General features: G+C 36.3%; 1 protein-coding gene across 16 annotated transcripts in view; it reads right to left on the bottom strand.

The window, feature by feature from the left end:
* Positions 1 to 17,813, bottom strand: part of ERC1 (ELKS/RAB6-interacting/CAST family member 1) — a 524,562-nt gene that overhangs the window by 256,045 nt on the left and 250,704 nt on the right. For 7 of the 16 annotated variants that reach the window (XM_059683941.1, XM_059683944.1, XM_059683948.1 and 4 more), the window contains one exon: positions 12,998 to 13,177. The exons of 4 other annotated variants lie outside the window; for them this stretch is intronic. In XM_059683941.1, the coding sequence (XP_059539924.1) occupies positions 12,998 to 13,177 (180 nt within the window). The remainder of the gene's footprint in view (positions 1 to 12,997; positions 13,178 to 17,813) is intronic. 5 more of the 16 variants (XM_059683946.1, XM_059683950.1, XM_059683955.1 and 2 more) reach the window with 1 other exon arrangement.

The raw sequence follows: 17,813 nt of genomic DNA, 5'->3' as shown, positions 1-17,813 counted from the left end.
ATGATACAAAATGTGATTAGCGTGGAAGATGCTTAATGAGTGAAGCTGGAGGTAGACTAGATAACAACAAGGTCTAGAATGCTAGATATAAAATGAAGGAAGTCAATGGAGGCAAAGAACAACTGGTAACAAACTGAGAAGACGAAGTAACAAATGGGTGATCCATGTAGATTCTGGTTGGTGAGATAAAAAAAGTCTTCACTGAAAAGCTTCAATGCTATAGCTAAATAACATGAGCCTTAAAGAAGCAATGAGTCTTGTAAGAAGGTGATGGAACAATACAATGCCCCAGGAAATAAGGATGTGAGTCCTACCTCTAACACTAAGATCTCAGGATAAATACTTAGCACCAGAAAGGGTTGTTGGAGTTTCCAGGGGAGAGGCCAGATTACACTTCAGGCAAAGAAGGTGAAAGATGGTTTAAGAAGAAAACTAAGAATGCACGTGCCAGTGCTTGGCACAGAGCAGAAAGATACTTAGTGAATATTTGTTAAATGAATGAAGACAGATGAATTTGTAAATTTTGGTGACTTAGTAGGGAGATGTTAAAGGGGTAAGAAGAGTTGGAGAGCTGGGTTAAGGCAAGAAAGTACTGACCAATACAGGGATGATGGTAAAGTATAGGATAGATCAGGCGCTATTTTTTAGACAATGATGAACTCCAAGAAGAGAGGTACAGTACAATTAACTCCACTAGGTTCTTTTTCTCCCCCATTAGATTCTTTGAGGAGGGTGGGCAATGGTGCCATTGGAATAACATCAAAATAAATTAGATGCTACCAAAATAAGAATTTAAAATTTTTATTTTTGCTTTTGGTCCACAGTTACATGCATATGACATACAATAGTGTTGATTATAATTTTCTATCCCATTCATTGAAAATGAAATATCCTAAGTGATTCTTGAGGTAGCCTAACAGAAACAGATACCACTGACTTCAGCAGTGTATTAAACTTAGGAATTGTCAGGTACTGTTGGTATCTTTTACTCCTGATTTTATGAAGGACCCATATATGAGTAGGAGTCACAGATACAGCACTGAAGAAGAAACCATAGAAACCCATATTTCCACAATTCAACTTTGGGAGTCACTAGATTTCTTCACTTTTTATATATTATTGCATTTCTCCAATAAGTCAACACTGCCAAATATTTGTGAGAACAAATAATCCACAAATGACTTTAAATAATTAATGTGCGCCATGGTTGAGGAATTTTCAAAATGTTTTTACTATCTCTCAAAATATGGCTGACATTCCCATAGGATATGTAACAATGCCGGATATTTCTATAAAAGAGTATGGTTTATAAGTATCCACAGGGTAAGACTGACTTGTAGATGAGATAAATTCACACTGACTGGCTGGATTCCCTCACTGGCAACTCTCTTTATGTTTCCAGTGATATTATGCTGAGCCAACAAATCTTCAACTGAAGAAAAATTTTAAGAGAGTGGAACCATGACAATGTGAAATGCTTCTTTTTCAAGCCATCTCAATTTTCCTTTACTCTTAAAAATATCAACTCAGAGAGCTGGGGGTAGATAATGCTATAATAAGCACTCACCATTCTGAGGTGATGCCTAAAAAATATCAGACATCAATAAAATGTGCATACACACGTCCAAAGCAAAGCAAATGTCCCCCTGCTGCTATGACTCTCATGCCACTGATGTCCAGTGTTTAACTCACTGCCAACTCTATTTAGGTGATTTTGTGAGTAACACAGTATCAAAACTAAAAATCTGAATTAAAGCACTGAAAATTATTTTTTTCAGATGATTGTTACTTGATTAATGTCTCCTATAATTTGCTTATTTTTAGCCACAAACAGGCTGTACCAGAATCAAGTAAAACAAAAATTAATAATTTCCTGGGTCCACATAAACTCTATAGTTCCTCTTTAACTCTTGGAAGAAAGGACTGAAATAATCTTAGTAACATCACATTTTCTTTCTCTAGCAGCAAAAAAGATGTGGCCATCACCATTTTACACTCTTCTGCATCTGGGTCTGAGACTTCTTTATATTTTATTAGGGTTTGTGAGAAATTAGTAATTCAGGAAAAGAAATAAAAATATAGGTGGAATGACAAGACTGTCCTTGAACTTTGAGCTTTAGTAAATTCTTGCCTAAAAAACTTTTTTTTCTGCTTTGCTAGGAAGTCAGAGAAACGGGATAAAGTATATGTTAGAAGGGCTACAGAAGTTGTTTTGAAGGAAATTTCTTTCTTGGTTGAAATAATTTAACATGGAGAAAACATTAATTCCATTTCATTACAGAAAACAGCAATCCCCTCACTAGTATAAAGTCACCAACAGAGAACAGAGCATTTAGGGCTTGAACTCTTTTTCTGAGATCAAATGAACAATTTGAATCAAACAGCTTTATACTGTTTCCTTAAGTTTTCAACAATAAAAATAAAAGTTTATTGGCATTTTAACCGAAAATTTTAATCCTTATTTGCATTGCTGAAAAATAAACAGCTACCTAGTAGTAAACAGATATTTCATTAATTAGGGACATATTTTTGTAGACAAAGCATTATTTCAATAGAAACCCTGGAAAATGGATAAAGAAAATATTGGCCAATGAAATGACAGTTATTTGATCTCATCAAAAGTTTACTATTACCCCAAAAGGGAACTCATAAGCATCACATGAATGTGTGTATGTATACATACATACATACATACATACATCCCCCCTCACACATATAGGATTATTGTAGCCATAATAAGAAGGCTCAACATTTGTAGAGAGGCTTTATAGCCTACCAAAACACTTGTGGGGATAATAACTTATTCCACACAGATGAGGTTATAGAGGCTTAGAAAGAATACAGAACTTACCCGAAATCACACTGGTAAACAGAAGAAGAAATAGACTCCACATCACCTAACTTCTGGTTTAATGCACTTACACTAACCCTTATTGCCTTTTTATTTATTCATTAAAGAGGGTGGAGATAAAAGGAAAAGACAAATGAGTGCCAAAACAGACATGCCACACACAAAAACTATCTGTGGTGTAGGATAAATCCTGCTGTGCAAATTTCTCTAGAAAATATGTTTCAATGAAAACATCCAGGAAGGTGCAGCCAAGGAGAACATAAACTGCATATAAAAATCAGTGGGAAGCCATCTGGCTCTCATGACTTCACCTTCAGCCATATCTTGGATGACTGCCTCTATCATCAATAACTTGGTTTATCAAACTTCTCAGTAGGAGATAACAGAATAAGGGCCAAACACCCCAAGAAGTCATTATAAGCAAACTAAATATCATCTGTTATAGATCTGCCACAGATTCCAAGAGTGCTTCCCACCCAGTGAAGCAGTGGTGATTCAGAAGTACATAAACATGTCTACTTTGAAAACCAGTATCTATAGACTCTGGCACTCATCTCTGTGGTTCAATTTTTGTGCCAAGGTTTTATTTCTTTTCCACTGCAGTTAATTTTTTCATTTGATTACAACTTTTGAAAATATAGATGTGGTCCCTTTGTTGAATAAAAAGGAAAAAAATCAAGCTGAAATTTAGAGACAGGTATTTCCTGAACTTCTGGAACAATACAATCATGTACAATCTTATCAAAAAAAATTTCAAGAGGAAGAAACTATAGTAACAAAAAAGATAAAGACAAATGCATTTTTTAAAGAACTTGTGTAAATAGATATTTTTTTTGGTCATAGCATCACATGTGGTTATTTCCAGGGGGCTTCAGTTTTCCTTCACAGTTTCTTTAGTTGTTGTCTACTGACACCATCTGGTGAAATTATAGAGCAAGTTATATTAGTGGCTAAAGCTTCTGCCAAGTCAACTTTATGTAAGAAAATTTTTTAAGAAATAGGAGATCAAAGCAAAGGAATCTAAGGATTCCTAGTTTTTTATTCTTATACAGCACATAGGATGAGAAGGAAAACATGTAATTAAGAAAAGGTTATGTCACTGAGTTTTAATAACTAAATTCTAGCTAACCCTCTCACTTCATTCACATCATATATAAAATCTCCATACTTTTATTGCCATGTTATTTCTTAAATTTTCTTTTTCTTTTTCGAGTATATTAAATATGACTCCATCAAAAGGATATCTTTTAGGGCTTTCAATATTCTAAAAGAAAAAATTCATATTGCTGCCTTGTCCTTATTATTCTTAAAGATGTATTCTGATCTTTTATTAAGAGTTTTATTAAAACTGAGATAAGACAGAGATGAGATAATTATTTCAAAGTTGGATACACCTTTTGAAATAACTAAATATTTTAAATAATATAAGGTAGTTTAAAATTTTAACTACAGAGTTATTTAAAAGTAGAGAAATGTCTGTCTAAACTATGCAAATCAACCCTGAGAGTATAGGTTTTAATTGTAGGCCATTCTTACAATAAATATTCAGAATCCGATTCTACTAGAGGGGGTAAAAACACAAAGAGAAACTAAAGAGAGTTTTAAAAAACATGGGAGTTTCATTTTATCTACCATATGACTTATTCCACATTGTGAAGGTGGTTAATACAATATTAATATGGATTTTCAATTCTTCTTTTGAACATTCATCCTGAGACATTTGAGTTTTTAGACTTGCTGTTATTTAAACATATTTGAGCAATTTCCATTAATAAGTGGAGTGAAATGCAGAATAATATTGGGTTGCCATTATACAGACTATATAATTTCTTTAAGTTAAAGCCCATTTCATACATCTTTCTAAGATCAAAAGAAGGAGAAGTCTAAACATGAAGATTTCTGCTATGGCAGGGTACAGCCATTTAACTTCTTTCAACAAGCCATAGATGGCAGAATTCTCTTTGAAGTGGCAGCCCTGTTGGCCTTTGAAGTCCCTTGTCAATTGCAGAATGGCTCTGGTGGGGTTTGTTTTGTAGCCAGCTGTCACCATGAAGGCAGACATGACGTATTTCCAGCAGTCTCACTTCAGGGTCTGTCAAGTTACTGATTTCATAACCAGTCACCATAACAAAGGAGATTCAAACTCATTGACATTACAGCAAGAGTCTACAATGAAACTTACTAGGTTCCTCTTGACAGAACTTGATTTAAATACTGAAACGATCATACAGTGGCAAAGAGAAAATGATTGTGAATTTAAATGTTACAGCTCCCCATATTCTTGAAACATTAAAAAGTATTATCCATGTTTGTCAACAAAATGTTTTATAATAACATCTTCCTTTTTTAAAATGAAATATCTTTGAATAATAGCAGCTTCAATATTTACACTGACAAAACAGATGACTTCTCCAGAAATCAGTAAACTACTTAAGAAGCAGTTTATATTGTCACTTCCAAATGAACTTCTTTCTAAGACTGAATGATTCTATACAGTTTTGAGAAACATTTGTATTTGTAATACTTTCAGAATGCACTGCTACTCACCTCAGAAACCCGCATCAGTTACTACTAACAGACTTTTAAGGGTAAAGAAAAAAGTATTGAGACATGTTAAGAAACTTCTATAAACTATAAATGTAGTCCATTACAGCACTATATAAAAGGAAACAATGGTAATAATATTTTAAATCTATTTTTAAGGTAGGGAGAGATGAGACAAATGTTGAAAAACTTAATGTCAAATTTGCCGATGATCAGAAGTATTATCCCAACAGAAGAAAATAAAGTAGGATCAAAAAGATTTTCAAACTAATTTGGTCACACTCTATATTTGTTCTATAGAATGTTTTGAATTTTTACATGTTTTTATGAACATGGCTTACTGTTATTTCAGAGTTGAAGACTTTTAGCTAGCTCTCATTAGCCAAAAGATTAACAAGAGCAAAGCTATAGTGTTGTACATTTATCCTATAAGACATAATAAGTCCTTTGTAACCCACTGATGAATAGGTAAGGACAATGATGATTTCTAAAGTTTATTTTTCAATTATGGCTACCATGCTTTAAAATCAAACACTAAAAAAATGTTATCTGCAAATGCATAATACCTACTCTAATTTTTTTAATCTGTAATTCTAAATTCTTTGAGTTTATCTGGTCAGATAATGTGCTTTATCAAATCATATGGAAAGGAATTAAAGAATAAAAACATGTAATAATTAATCATAAAATTACCATTTAAACTTAAGTGATACTGCTATTATTGGAAGGTAGAAACATTCAGAGGGGTCAGAATAAAATTTCATTCACTCAATAAATATTCACTGAATGCCACTATGTAACAGACATGATGGTAGGTATTAAGGATATAATAATAAACAAGACACAGGCCCTATGCTCAAGTAGCTTTCATTCTATTGGAGAAGATAGAGACAGTCCAAGTAATAGACAGTAAGTAATGATACAGTGTTGTAAAACAAATAGTATAGGGGGCTGATTAAAACATGGGAGAGACATATAACTCAGACTTGGAAGGTCAGAGGTTATATGAAAGAAGTAAAATTTATCCAGACAAGGGCAGGAGGCAGCCTATCAATGATTCCCTCTCATCATTGAGGTTTCTATCTCTCTCCCTTTCCATTCCTCTGAAATCAGTAGAAAATATATTTTAAAAAGAAAATGAGGGAAAGAAAACATTATAAATACAGTGGGGCCTTGACTTACGAGTTTAATTCGTTCTGAGACCAAGCTAGTTAAGGAGCTCGTTAAGGAGCTTGTTAACTCAAATTACTCTATCAACTCAATGCAAAAAATCCGCGGAGAGACAGCTGGTATCTCAAAAAACTCGTTAGTCGGGACACCCGTAAGTCAAGGCCCCACTGTATTCATATTAGTATAGGATTATGTTTATAAAACCAAAGAATAAATTGTACACTCTCAGAATAGCTAAAAGGCAAGCCTGGCCAACGTGGTTCAGCGGTTGATTGTCGACCCATAAACCAGCAGGTCACAGTCTGATTCCCAGTCAGGGCACATGCCTTGCTGCAGGCCAGATCCCCATGAAGTAGGGGGCATGGAGGCAACTGATCAATGACTCATCATTGATGTTTCTATCTTTCTCTCCCTCTCCCTTCATCTCTCTGAAATCAATAAAAAACAAACAAAAGTAAGTAGGCAATGGGGAAGATTGGGGAGTGAAACTATAATTCTATTACTGCACATCACCTTCTGTAGGCTACCCAGCTATCAGTACTGCTTCAGTGTTTTTTTTCTATTTGGAAAGTACTTGGTATCATGGTGATAAATACTGTATAAGTGACTAGGTAGTTTTGCAGCCAATAGAAAATAGAGATTTTTATTCTTTTTTAAATTTATCTTTATTGTTGAACCTATTACAGATATCCCATTTTCCCCCCATTGATCCCCTCCACCCTGCACCTGTCCCCTGAGGTCTTCACCATACAATTGTCTTAATAAATCTTTAAGAATAAAAATAAATGGGACATTCGGCAGCAGCCACTGCACAGACTGAACTCCACTTGCTCATGTGTCTAACTCTGTTTCCCATGCAACCATGTCTGATAAACCAGATATGGCTATGATTGTGAAATTTGATCAAGTTGAAAACGAAAATAGAAACACAAGAGAAACATCCACTGCCTTCAAAAGGAACAAACAACCCAATAGGAGAAGCAAGCAGGTGAATCATAATGAGGTGTGTGTCACCAACATGCACTGTACATTCCACAAGCACTGCCTTCTTATTTTACTTCTTTTAGCTATTTAACTAAAGATATAGAGATGTTGGATCAAATGTTGATGACTGTGCTACCCATTTTCACATCAAGAATCAAGAACTACTGACAATGAAGGCCATCTCTGCCTCTCCCATCTTCCTGTCTGGATGGCAGGGAAGGAAAAAACTTACATGTTAAAGGAAGAAGCTGAGACGACAGGGAAATTTAGAGTAAAAACCAAGCTGGTTCAAGATGTCCTGCAGGCCTTATAATGCAGTTTCATCAAAAGTGCCATTTTTTGGTGACCCTTAAAAAGGCAAATTAGCCCTGACCAGTTTGGCTCAGCGGATAAAGCATCGGCCTGCGGACTGAAAGGTCCCAGGTTCGATTCCGGTCAAGGGCATGTACCTTGGTTGTGGGCACATTCCCAATAGGGAGTGTGCAGGAGGCAGCTGATCGATGTTTCTCTCTCATCGGTGTTTCTAACTCTCTATCCCTCTCCCTTCCTCTCTGTAAAAAATCAATTATATATATATATATATATATATATATATATATATATATATATATATATAAAACGGCAAATTAATCTATAACTATCTAGCAAATCATTGGTAAAACCTTACGATCTTCTAGGTCAAGAATTTACACTTAATATATAAGCCAAATAATGTTAAAATGGCAATTTGAACAAAATGAGTATCACTATTAAAAATCAGCCTTTAAAATAAAAATCAGAACTCATGTGCAAATGTTAGTTATACTGAGAGGATGTATCTTCACTCAAAACATTCAAAAACATTCTTTCGGAACAAAACAAATCCAACTTATTAAGCCACAAAAGAAAGTCTTATTACATTAAAGGCATTTAAAAAATCTTAATTAGTAATCTATTTGAAAATGGCTACCTCAAAAATAAATTTATTCTAGCCCTGGCCAGTGTGGCTCAGTTGGTTGAATGTCATCTCATGCACCAAAAGGTTGCTGGTTTGATTCCCAGTTAGGCCATATGCCTGTGTTTCACCCTCAGTCCCCGGTGGGGGGGCGTGCAGGAAATAGCCAATTGATGTTCTGCTCTCACATCGATGTTTCTCTTTCTTTCTCCCTCTCTCTTCCTCTCGCTCTAAAAATCAATAAAAATATATATTTTAAAATAAATAATTTTAAAAAATTTGCTCTCAAAGTATACCAGACATGACATTTTCAAATACAATAAAAAAGCATTTCACAATTTTTAACTTCATAAAAGCACTGCTGAACTAAGGATATTGCTCCCTAATGCTTGGCAATTCTGAGACTTGTTTAAGAGAAAAAATTTTACTGTATGCTCATTTTAAGAAAATGAGTAAAGTGGCCCAAATATATGGTGCAGGAAGATGATTTGACTTTGGGTGGTGGGCATACATGTATCATGGATATGAACACTTGAATATGTGATCTTCTAAACCAATGTCACCACAATAAATTTAAAAAATATTTTTAAAGGGGGGGAAATGGACTCTCACATTCAACAAAATACAAAACCTGAGCAGAGAGAAGTTTCAGAAGGAAATAATGTGGAAAGGAACCCTGGGGTTTCCTCGTGGGATTCCCTTTTATCCCTCTACTAGAGGCCCAGTGCATGATATTCGTGCACGGGTGTGTGTGTGTCCCTCAGCCCAGCCTGCACCTTCTCCAATCTGGGACCCCTCGAGGTGGGATCGGGCCCAAACCGGTAGTCGGACATCCCTCTCACAATCCAGGACTGCTGGCTCCCAACTGCTCACCTGCCTGCCTGCCTGATTGCCCCTAACTGCTTCTGCCTGCTAGCCTGATCACCCCTAACCACTCCTCGGTCAGTCTGATCACCCCCCAACCACTCCCCTGCCAGCTTGATCAATGCCTAACTGCTCCCCTGCCAGCCCAATTGCCCCTAACTGCCCTCCCCTGCTGGCCTGGTCACCCCTAACTGCCCTCCCCTGCTGGCCTGGGTCCCCCCAACTGTCCTCCCCTGCAGGCCTAGTCCCCCCCCAACTTCCCTCCCCTGCTGGACTGATCACCCACAACTGCCCTCCCCTGCTGGCCATCTTTGACCACATGGGGACAGCCATCTTGTGTGTGTTGGAGTGATGGTCATTTTGCATATTACCTCTTTATTAGATAGGATTTGCCAACACAGTTTAGAAGACATCTTCCTTCACTGCACTGTTAGACAACTTCTCCAAATATAGAGCTCAATATAGAGCAGCATGTATTTGGAACAAAAATACTGTAAGGATGCCCTAACCGGTTTGGCTCAGTGGATAGAGCGTCGGCCTACGGAGTGAAAGGTCCCAGGTTCGAATCCAGTCAAGGGCATGTACCTTGGTTGCAGGCACGTCCCCAGTAGGGGGTGTGCAGGAGGCAGCTGGTCGATGTTTCTCTCTCATCGATGTTTCTAACTCTCTATCCCTCTCCCTTCCTCTCTGTAAGAAATCAATAAAATGTATTTTTAAAAAAAATACTGTAAGGAGATCCTGTAAAGAATTTAAGAAAGGCATCAAAAAAACGTTTTCCACCCTGACTGGTTTGGCTCAGTGGATAGAACATTGGCCTGCGGACTGAAGGATCCTGGGTTCGATTCCGGTCAAGGGCATGTACCTTAGTTGCGAGCCCAGCCCCCGTAGGGGGTGTGCAGGAGGCAGCTGATCGATGTTTTTCTCTCATCGATGTTTCTAACTCTCTATCCCTCTCCCTTCCTCTCTGTAAGAAATTAATAAAATATATTTAAAAAACAAAACAAAACAAAAAAAAAGCAAACATGTTTTCCTTTGAGAGTTTTTCCCTGCTCAAACTTTAAAAGGTTCTGTACTTTATTTTAATGAGCTATGGCTCCCAAACAATTTTATTTTGCACTTTGAGAAATCAAGAGATGCAAACATCTTCCTCCTATCAGAGGTAGTTATTTCTTCTCAGGGGCTAAATTTAGGCAAGAGACAAATAAATTCTGGACCTAAGAAAGATAATAAGAGTAATGTCCCTATCCAGAAAAAGCTTCACTCATTTAAGGTATTTCAAATGAATACTTGATGTATACAATTAATAAACAGTGGAGTTAGAAAACACACAAAGATAAAATAAGAAAAGATGAAAGCAGGAGGCAACAACAAATGAAGTTTACACAACCCCAGAAGTACAAATATAAAAGCAGTTTCTTCATACCTTAAACCACTTAAAGCCCAAATGACTGGTCTCATGCAATATTTCACTCAACAGCTTCAGATAGGCAGTGAGAAGCAGAATGGTGCAAAAAAGATAAACAGAAGAGAAAAAAAGCATGCAATTAAAAGCAAATTATATACAGCCACTTTGGGAGATAGTGTCACAGTTTCTTGCAAAGTTAAGTGTAGTCTTCCCATACAATCCAGCAACCAGACTCCCAGGTATTTACCTAAATGACTTGAAAATTTATACTCATACATAAATGACATAGGTATTTATAAAAGCTTTATTCATAATTGCCCAAAATTGGAAGCAATCAAGACATTCTTCAATAGGTAAAGGAACAAGCAAATTGTGGCACATCCATATAATGGAATGTAATTCAGAGATAAACCTAAGTGAGTTTTCAGGCCACAAAAAGACATGGAAGAACCTTAAATGCAGAGGGTAAATGAAAAATCTAGTCTGAAAAGTCTACATACTGTATGATTCCAACTATATGACACTGTGGAAAAGGCAAAGCTATAGAGAAGGAAAAAGATCAGAGACTGGGAAATGGGGGAGGAGTGATTAGGTGGAGCACAGGTGACTTTTAGGCCAGTGAAACTATTCTGTATGACACTGTAATTATGGATACATGACATTATACATTTGGTAGAACCCACAGAACTGTACAATTCAAAGAGTGAACCAAAATGTAAACTATGGACTAGTTAATAATGTATCAATACTGGCTCATCAATTTAGCAAATTTACCACACCAATGTAAGATGCTAATGATAGGGAAAACTGAGGTAAAGAAAGGAGTATCTAGCAACACTCTGTACTTTCTCCTCAAGTTTGATGTAAATTTAAAAAACTGATCTAAATAATTATAACCAGTTTACACAACAATAGCTTTAAAAAGAACACATAACAGTAGTCTATAGTCCATAATGACATGATCTATTATTAATGGCCAAAACCTCTACATGATCTCTGATATGTAAGGTTTTTAACTAACTAATGATTTCCAAAGGACGAAGAAATCTTTACAGGAGAAAAAAAGGGTGACATTTTGAAAATAAAGGAAAGTGTGTAAAAAAAGGTAAGATCACGCTGAAAGAATATCCATTATCATTCTGAAACAACGGCTATCACCACCCCATCTCTGAAACACTCCACTACCCAAACTCTATTCAACTGTACATCAGGAAATAATTCAAGTGGAAAGTGGACTAAGGCACTACAGGACATACTGTGGAAAGATCAATTTTCCCTCAGCTTTGCTTATTTCAGTCTGTCTTTATTTCTATACTTGACACTAAAGAAACTATATTCTTGTATCTAACACAGTTATGAAGGGTTCCCTTGTGGTACATACTACAATAAGTCTCCTTTGAATTGTACTCTTCTTCCTTGCTATACAACTAACTTAACTCACAAGAGCATTGGTAGTCTGATCCAAGAGGATCCCCCAGCCATTCATGTTACCCTCTCACTTGAACTTTTTATGTTTAATATTTATATTTCTCCAAAAAAGAAATGGAAAAGAAATAATCACTGAAAAATAAAATGTCATGAGTCTCTGTGTGAGGCAGGTTCAAAACCTCCAATCACACTCTCATAATGGGACTTGAGATTAGAGTCTTCACTGGTTAAAACTATTTCTTCCATTCACATCTCCCTCTTTACTTATTCTTCCCAATAAAAAGTTAAAAGCAAGGGAGGGGATCTAAAAAGGGTCTAGAAAATTATATACATAAACCAGCAACAGAACTTTTAACAAGTCACCTCAATAGAACACTGATCTGGGACTCTTTAAGTGTCACAATATCTCTATCTTTCATACTTGTTATTAATCTTAACTTGTTATAGCTTTAACTGCCCTTTTGAACAAGCCAAGGTATAAAATAAATGAACTATTTGCTATTTAAAATTAACATCTTTAACTCAGAAATGCTTGTGTTTTTCCATTCAATTTAAAAGCAGGATTGTGCCGGTCTTGTAACAAACAGACATGTTCCATTTCATCTTTTCAGATATATGAGCATATACTACATAACTGTATCTGAAATCAGTCCCTAATTATTAATGCAGAGACTTCTGCATTAAAACGAGTCAATTCTTATATAGCTATATTTCAATTCTTATTTAAGACTAAGTACTTACACTTGAGGAGTGTTTTTGAAACCATATAAACATACATTATGTGTAGCTTCCCTACACTACACTGTTTGGGTTTTACCTTTTGTTTAACCAGCTGCATTGCCAGTAACTGTATAAAATCGCAGACCTGTTTTTCAGCATTGGTCCTGGCTGATTCCTCTTGTGCTAGCACCATTTCTCGCTCTGCAGTTATCTGTACACTCTCTCTTAGTGCTTCTTCCAGCTCTTCAATTCTGTCATCCTTCTTACGGAGATTGTCCTGGAAAACGATGGAAGACTCGGTGAAGTAGACTAATTAGTTAACACAAGGGGAGCCTAGGTATCAACAAGGGCTATTTGTTTATTAAATGTTCTTTCCTTCAGAAGTAAATCCAGGTAAAAACGGTATCATCAGAGAGGAAAAAATAAAACAAGAGAAGAAAGAAGTAAAGGAGGTGGAATAAGTATATTAAGAGCAAAGGGTCTAGTTATTAAGCAAGAGAAACATGTGATGGACTTGACCTCCATAACAGAGTGAATAAAATTGTTGCGCTACGCAGCATGGGTAGCAAAAGCTTAATTATGTAGAAGCACAAAGCTATTTTTGAACTACTCTCTAAACTGACCTAATGTCAGCTCTGATGAAGCAAAGTAATAAGACTCAATGTCAAACATTCTCTTTCCCTGAAAAGTTAAGCCTAGATGAAAAAGTTAAATAAACAGCATGATCTTATAGATTATATTTTCATATAGGCAATTATTTGGCAAACTAATTTTAAAAAAGAGAAATGGAAAAAAGAGTTTTTCCTAATGAATTAAAGAAAGTCACGTTTTCTCTTAGTTTTATATAAAAAAAACTGGAAGTAAAAAACCACACCCTGATATAAATGACTGGTCTGGCTAAGAATGAGTAATTTAGTTAGCCAACCAAAACCCACTGCATTAATAATCTAAACAAGTTTAAAAAGTAAATTTTGGGGAAGTAACTATGAATTTCAATCAGAAAGACAAGCAAACTCCTATAGGACTTTAAAAGATCATGTAAGACAAAACATTTTAGAGTAAGAATAAATTAGCAGTTTTCAAATAGAATGAAAAACTTAACTCGTGAGGTTATTATAAGCATTTCCTCTTTGGATTCCTATAGAACCAGAATATTAATAAGAATAAAGTGCTGGATTCCAAAATGGCGATGGAATAAGTGCAAGCTACATTGACATGCTCCCAGGACCAAACTGGGCTTACAACTAAACTACAGAAAAACGATCCTGAATAATCAACTGAAGACTAGCTGGAGAGAAACTGAAAACCAAGAACAGAAAGTGGAAACTGCATAGAGAATGGTAGAAAGTGCGGAGATGCAAAAGGGCTGGCTGGGCTCCCACAGACAGCACCTGAAGTTCTGGAGGGATATCTCAACTGTGGGGGGTTCCCACTGAGAACTCTAGCATCTAAACCCCAAGCTGGGCTCCCAAGCCCAGAGCACCAGAACTGAGAAAGGTGCCCACATAACATCTGGCTATGAAAAGCAGCAGGGTTGCTATCTGCCAGGGAGAGATGGCTAGAAATGCAGGCACCCTCTAAAAGGGCCTTCACACAAAATTTCATGTGCAGCCAATCACCTTGGGCTCCAGCAGAGGGAGGGCAGAGTGGACTGGAGTTGGGTGAGCAGAAGCCAGGGTTGGAGGCTCTGGTGTTAGACCTTAAAAGGCAGACACCCTGGTTCCCTGTACTGAGTCATTCCCTCATGCTGCGGAGGACATCTTTCTCAGACAGATCTTTGCTATCCAGGCAGTTTTTGGAGAAAAGGCAGTTGCCCCACCCTATTGGAAAACCCCTTGCCCACCCTGTGTAGTTTCTGAGGCCCATTAAGAAACTGAGAATAATGATCGGCCTGCAGGCAGAAGCAATTGCCCCACCCTGTTGGAAAACCTCTCACCCCACACTGTGGTTGAGAGGCTAATCAACACTGAATACAAACAGACTGCTGGCAGAAGCAGGTCTCTGGAGGCTTTGAGTCTTTGCCTGATATAATTCATGGCCCGGGCCTAGGAAAAGCAAACCTCAGTGCACATCTTGGTCTTTTCCAAAGGCACCCAGTCCCAGCAGAGGGAGTCACACTCTGTGGATTGCCGATAGCTCCAAACAGAGTGCTCAAGGCCAGTCCGGAACAGCGTCTGACACTGACCTGCACTAGAAATTGGGAGGTGTAGCAGATCTACCTAGTATATAGACACAAATTCAAACAGGCAGCCAAAATGGGGAGACAAAAAAAAAAAAATAAGCCCCAAACGAAAAAACAAGAAAATTCTCCAGAAGAAGAGCTAAATGAAATGGAGATAAGAAATTTGAGATAAAGAATTCAGAATAATGATGGCAAAGATGTTCAAAAGCATGAGAAAAGATATAGTAACTATGAAGAATGACTTAGCACTAATAAAGAACACAGTGGAAGGAATACATAGCAAGTTAAGGGAAGCCAAGGATCAGATTAGTGAATTAGAAGACAGGGTAGAAAAAAAATTACTCAATCAGAAAACCAAAAAGAAAAAAAAAAATAGGTGGACCCAGTGATCCCACATCTAGGAATATGTCCTAAGAGACCCAAAACACCAATCAGAAAGAATGTATGCACCCCTATGTTCATAGCAGCATAATTTACAATAGCTAAGATCTGGAAACAGCCCAAGTACCCATCACTAGATGAGTGGTTGAAAAAACTGTGGTACATTTATACCATGGAATACTATACAACTGTAAAAAAGGACCTCTTGCTTTTTGACACAGCATGGAGGGACCTAGAGAATATTATGCTAAGTGAAATAAGCCAGTCAGAGATAGACAAGTATCACATAATCTCACTCATAGGTGTGGAATCTAAAGAACAAAATAAAGTGTTGAACAAAATAGATCCAGAGACACAAAAGCATGTGAAATCTCAGAGGGAAAGCAGGGGTGGGTGGGTGGGAAGAGATCAACCAAAGGAAAAAAAAAAAAAAATATATATATATATATATATATATATATATACACACACACATAACCCTTGGACACAGACAATAGGTGGTAGAAGCCTGGAGTAGGGTACGGGTGCGGGCTATAAGAGATCAATGGGAGAAAAGAGGAGACATATGTAATACCTTCAACAATAAAGATTTTAAATAAATAAATAAATAAATAAATAAATAAATAAATAAATACTGTGTTTCAAAGGGGCATATGTTAAAAAACAAATAAATAAATAAATACTCAATATATTGCAGTAAATTCTGCTCTTATTCTGAAGATTCTAAGATACCTAAAGTTTCAATATCCCAACAGCAGATGTCTGAAACACAGCATTATGCTAAGAGCTTTTAAAACTATCCCATCCCATTTTCTATGCAAACAGTCCCTCCTGCCCCATTTTTTTTTTTTTTTAACATACCTACAAAAATAGTAGTGAGTAGATTTTGGTGACAGAGTTTGACACAAATTTCTAGCGACAAAACTGTTCATCCACACTATACTTAATGGTGTATTTTGGTTTGAAGGAAAAGAAAGATCTTTAATCTGTTCAATGCCTGAACTCTGAGTAGAAGTGACAGTTACCACAGCTTCTCTGAATACGTGTGAGCCAACAAAATGTCAGTTGGTAAAATACTGGACTTGAGAAACTGTGAAACACAACAGATTTGGTTTACTTCTGCTCTCAGGCCCAAGCTCAAGGAAGTAAAGGGTTCGTGCTGAAACCCCTGGGAAGTGTTTCTATACCACGTACAGCCCAGGGCCCTGAATATGTGCTTCACAGTCTAAACTATACTTTTTTTTTTTTTCCAAAAAGTCCACATTCAGCAGTCTTCAAGTTAAACCATGAGGTAGTCATGCCATGATGAGCCTATGATCTTAAACAAATCTACATAGAACCTCTGATATCCCAAATCCCTTCTATCCATAGAATATCTCATAGGTTTGAAGATTCTGAGGCATTCAGAAAATAGAAGGATGATTTATTGGAGCCAAATGTAGATACAGATTAAAGCTCAGATATGGCATGTTACATATCTTAATCTCATAAGTGTAAAAAAACCACTCCTATAGTTTATATGCATTACTGATTTGCTGCTAGCTTGGAATAAAGTCTTTTAAACTTCTCCAGCTAAATTCATTATTTGTGCTATTGAACATGACAGCCACTAGCCACATGTGGCTACTGAGTATTTAAATTGTGATGTACTGTAAATAACACTAAATTCCAAAGACTTAGCCCAAACAACAAAAAAGTAAAGTATTTCATTAATAAGTTTCACATTAATTATGTGTTGAAATGGTAACATTTTGGACATATTAGATTAAAAATACATTATTAATTATTAATGTCATCAGTTTTCTTTTAGTTTTTTTTATGAAGCTACTAAAGAATTCAAAGTTATCTATGTGCTGACATTTCTACTGGACAACATTTCTAGAGCAAGAATAGTTTCTACACATGAGATATATTCATAAAAGTCTCTATAATATCATATTACATAACTTTCCTTAGCTCATAACCTATTAGCACACAAATATCAGTTACCTAGGTGAGAAACTGTATGGCAAACTCTGCCAAAAGCTCTAACAATCCTCAGCACTGAAAATGACTGTGGTGATAACATTAATAAAACAAATTCAAAAGCACTTACTCTTCTACCAACAGAAAAAACTGAATTGTGAATTTAAAGTGAAAAAAATTCAAGTATTTGGCAAATCACTTTAATACTTAGGATATTAAAGTTTTTTTATTAGTTGTTTATTGTTATATAACAAGTTAACTTAAAATTTAGCAGCTTAAAACAACAGTGAACATTTTTTATCTCAGTTTCTATGAGTCAGAAACTCAAAAGCAGTTTAGCCAAACAGTTCTGGTTCCAGGGTCTCTCCTGGGGTTAGAGTCAAGA

The sequence above is a fragment of the Myotis daubentonii genome, chromosome 2, assembly GCF_963259705.1.
Source record: "Myotis daubentonii chromosome 2, mMyoDau2.1, whole genome shotgun sequence".
Lineage (NCBI taxonomy): Eukaryota > Metazoa > Chordata > Mammalia > Chiroptera > Vespertilionidae > Myotis > Myotis daubentonii.
The sequence above is the reverse complement of the archived record's forward strand: the minus strand, read 5'-3'. Positions and strand labels throughout refer to the sequence as shown.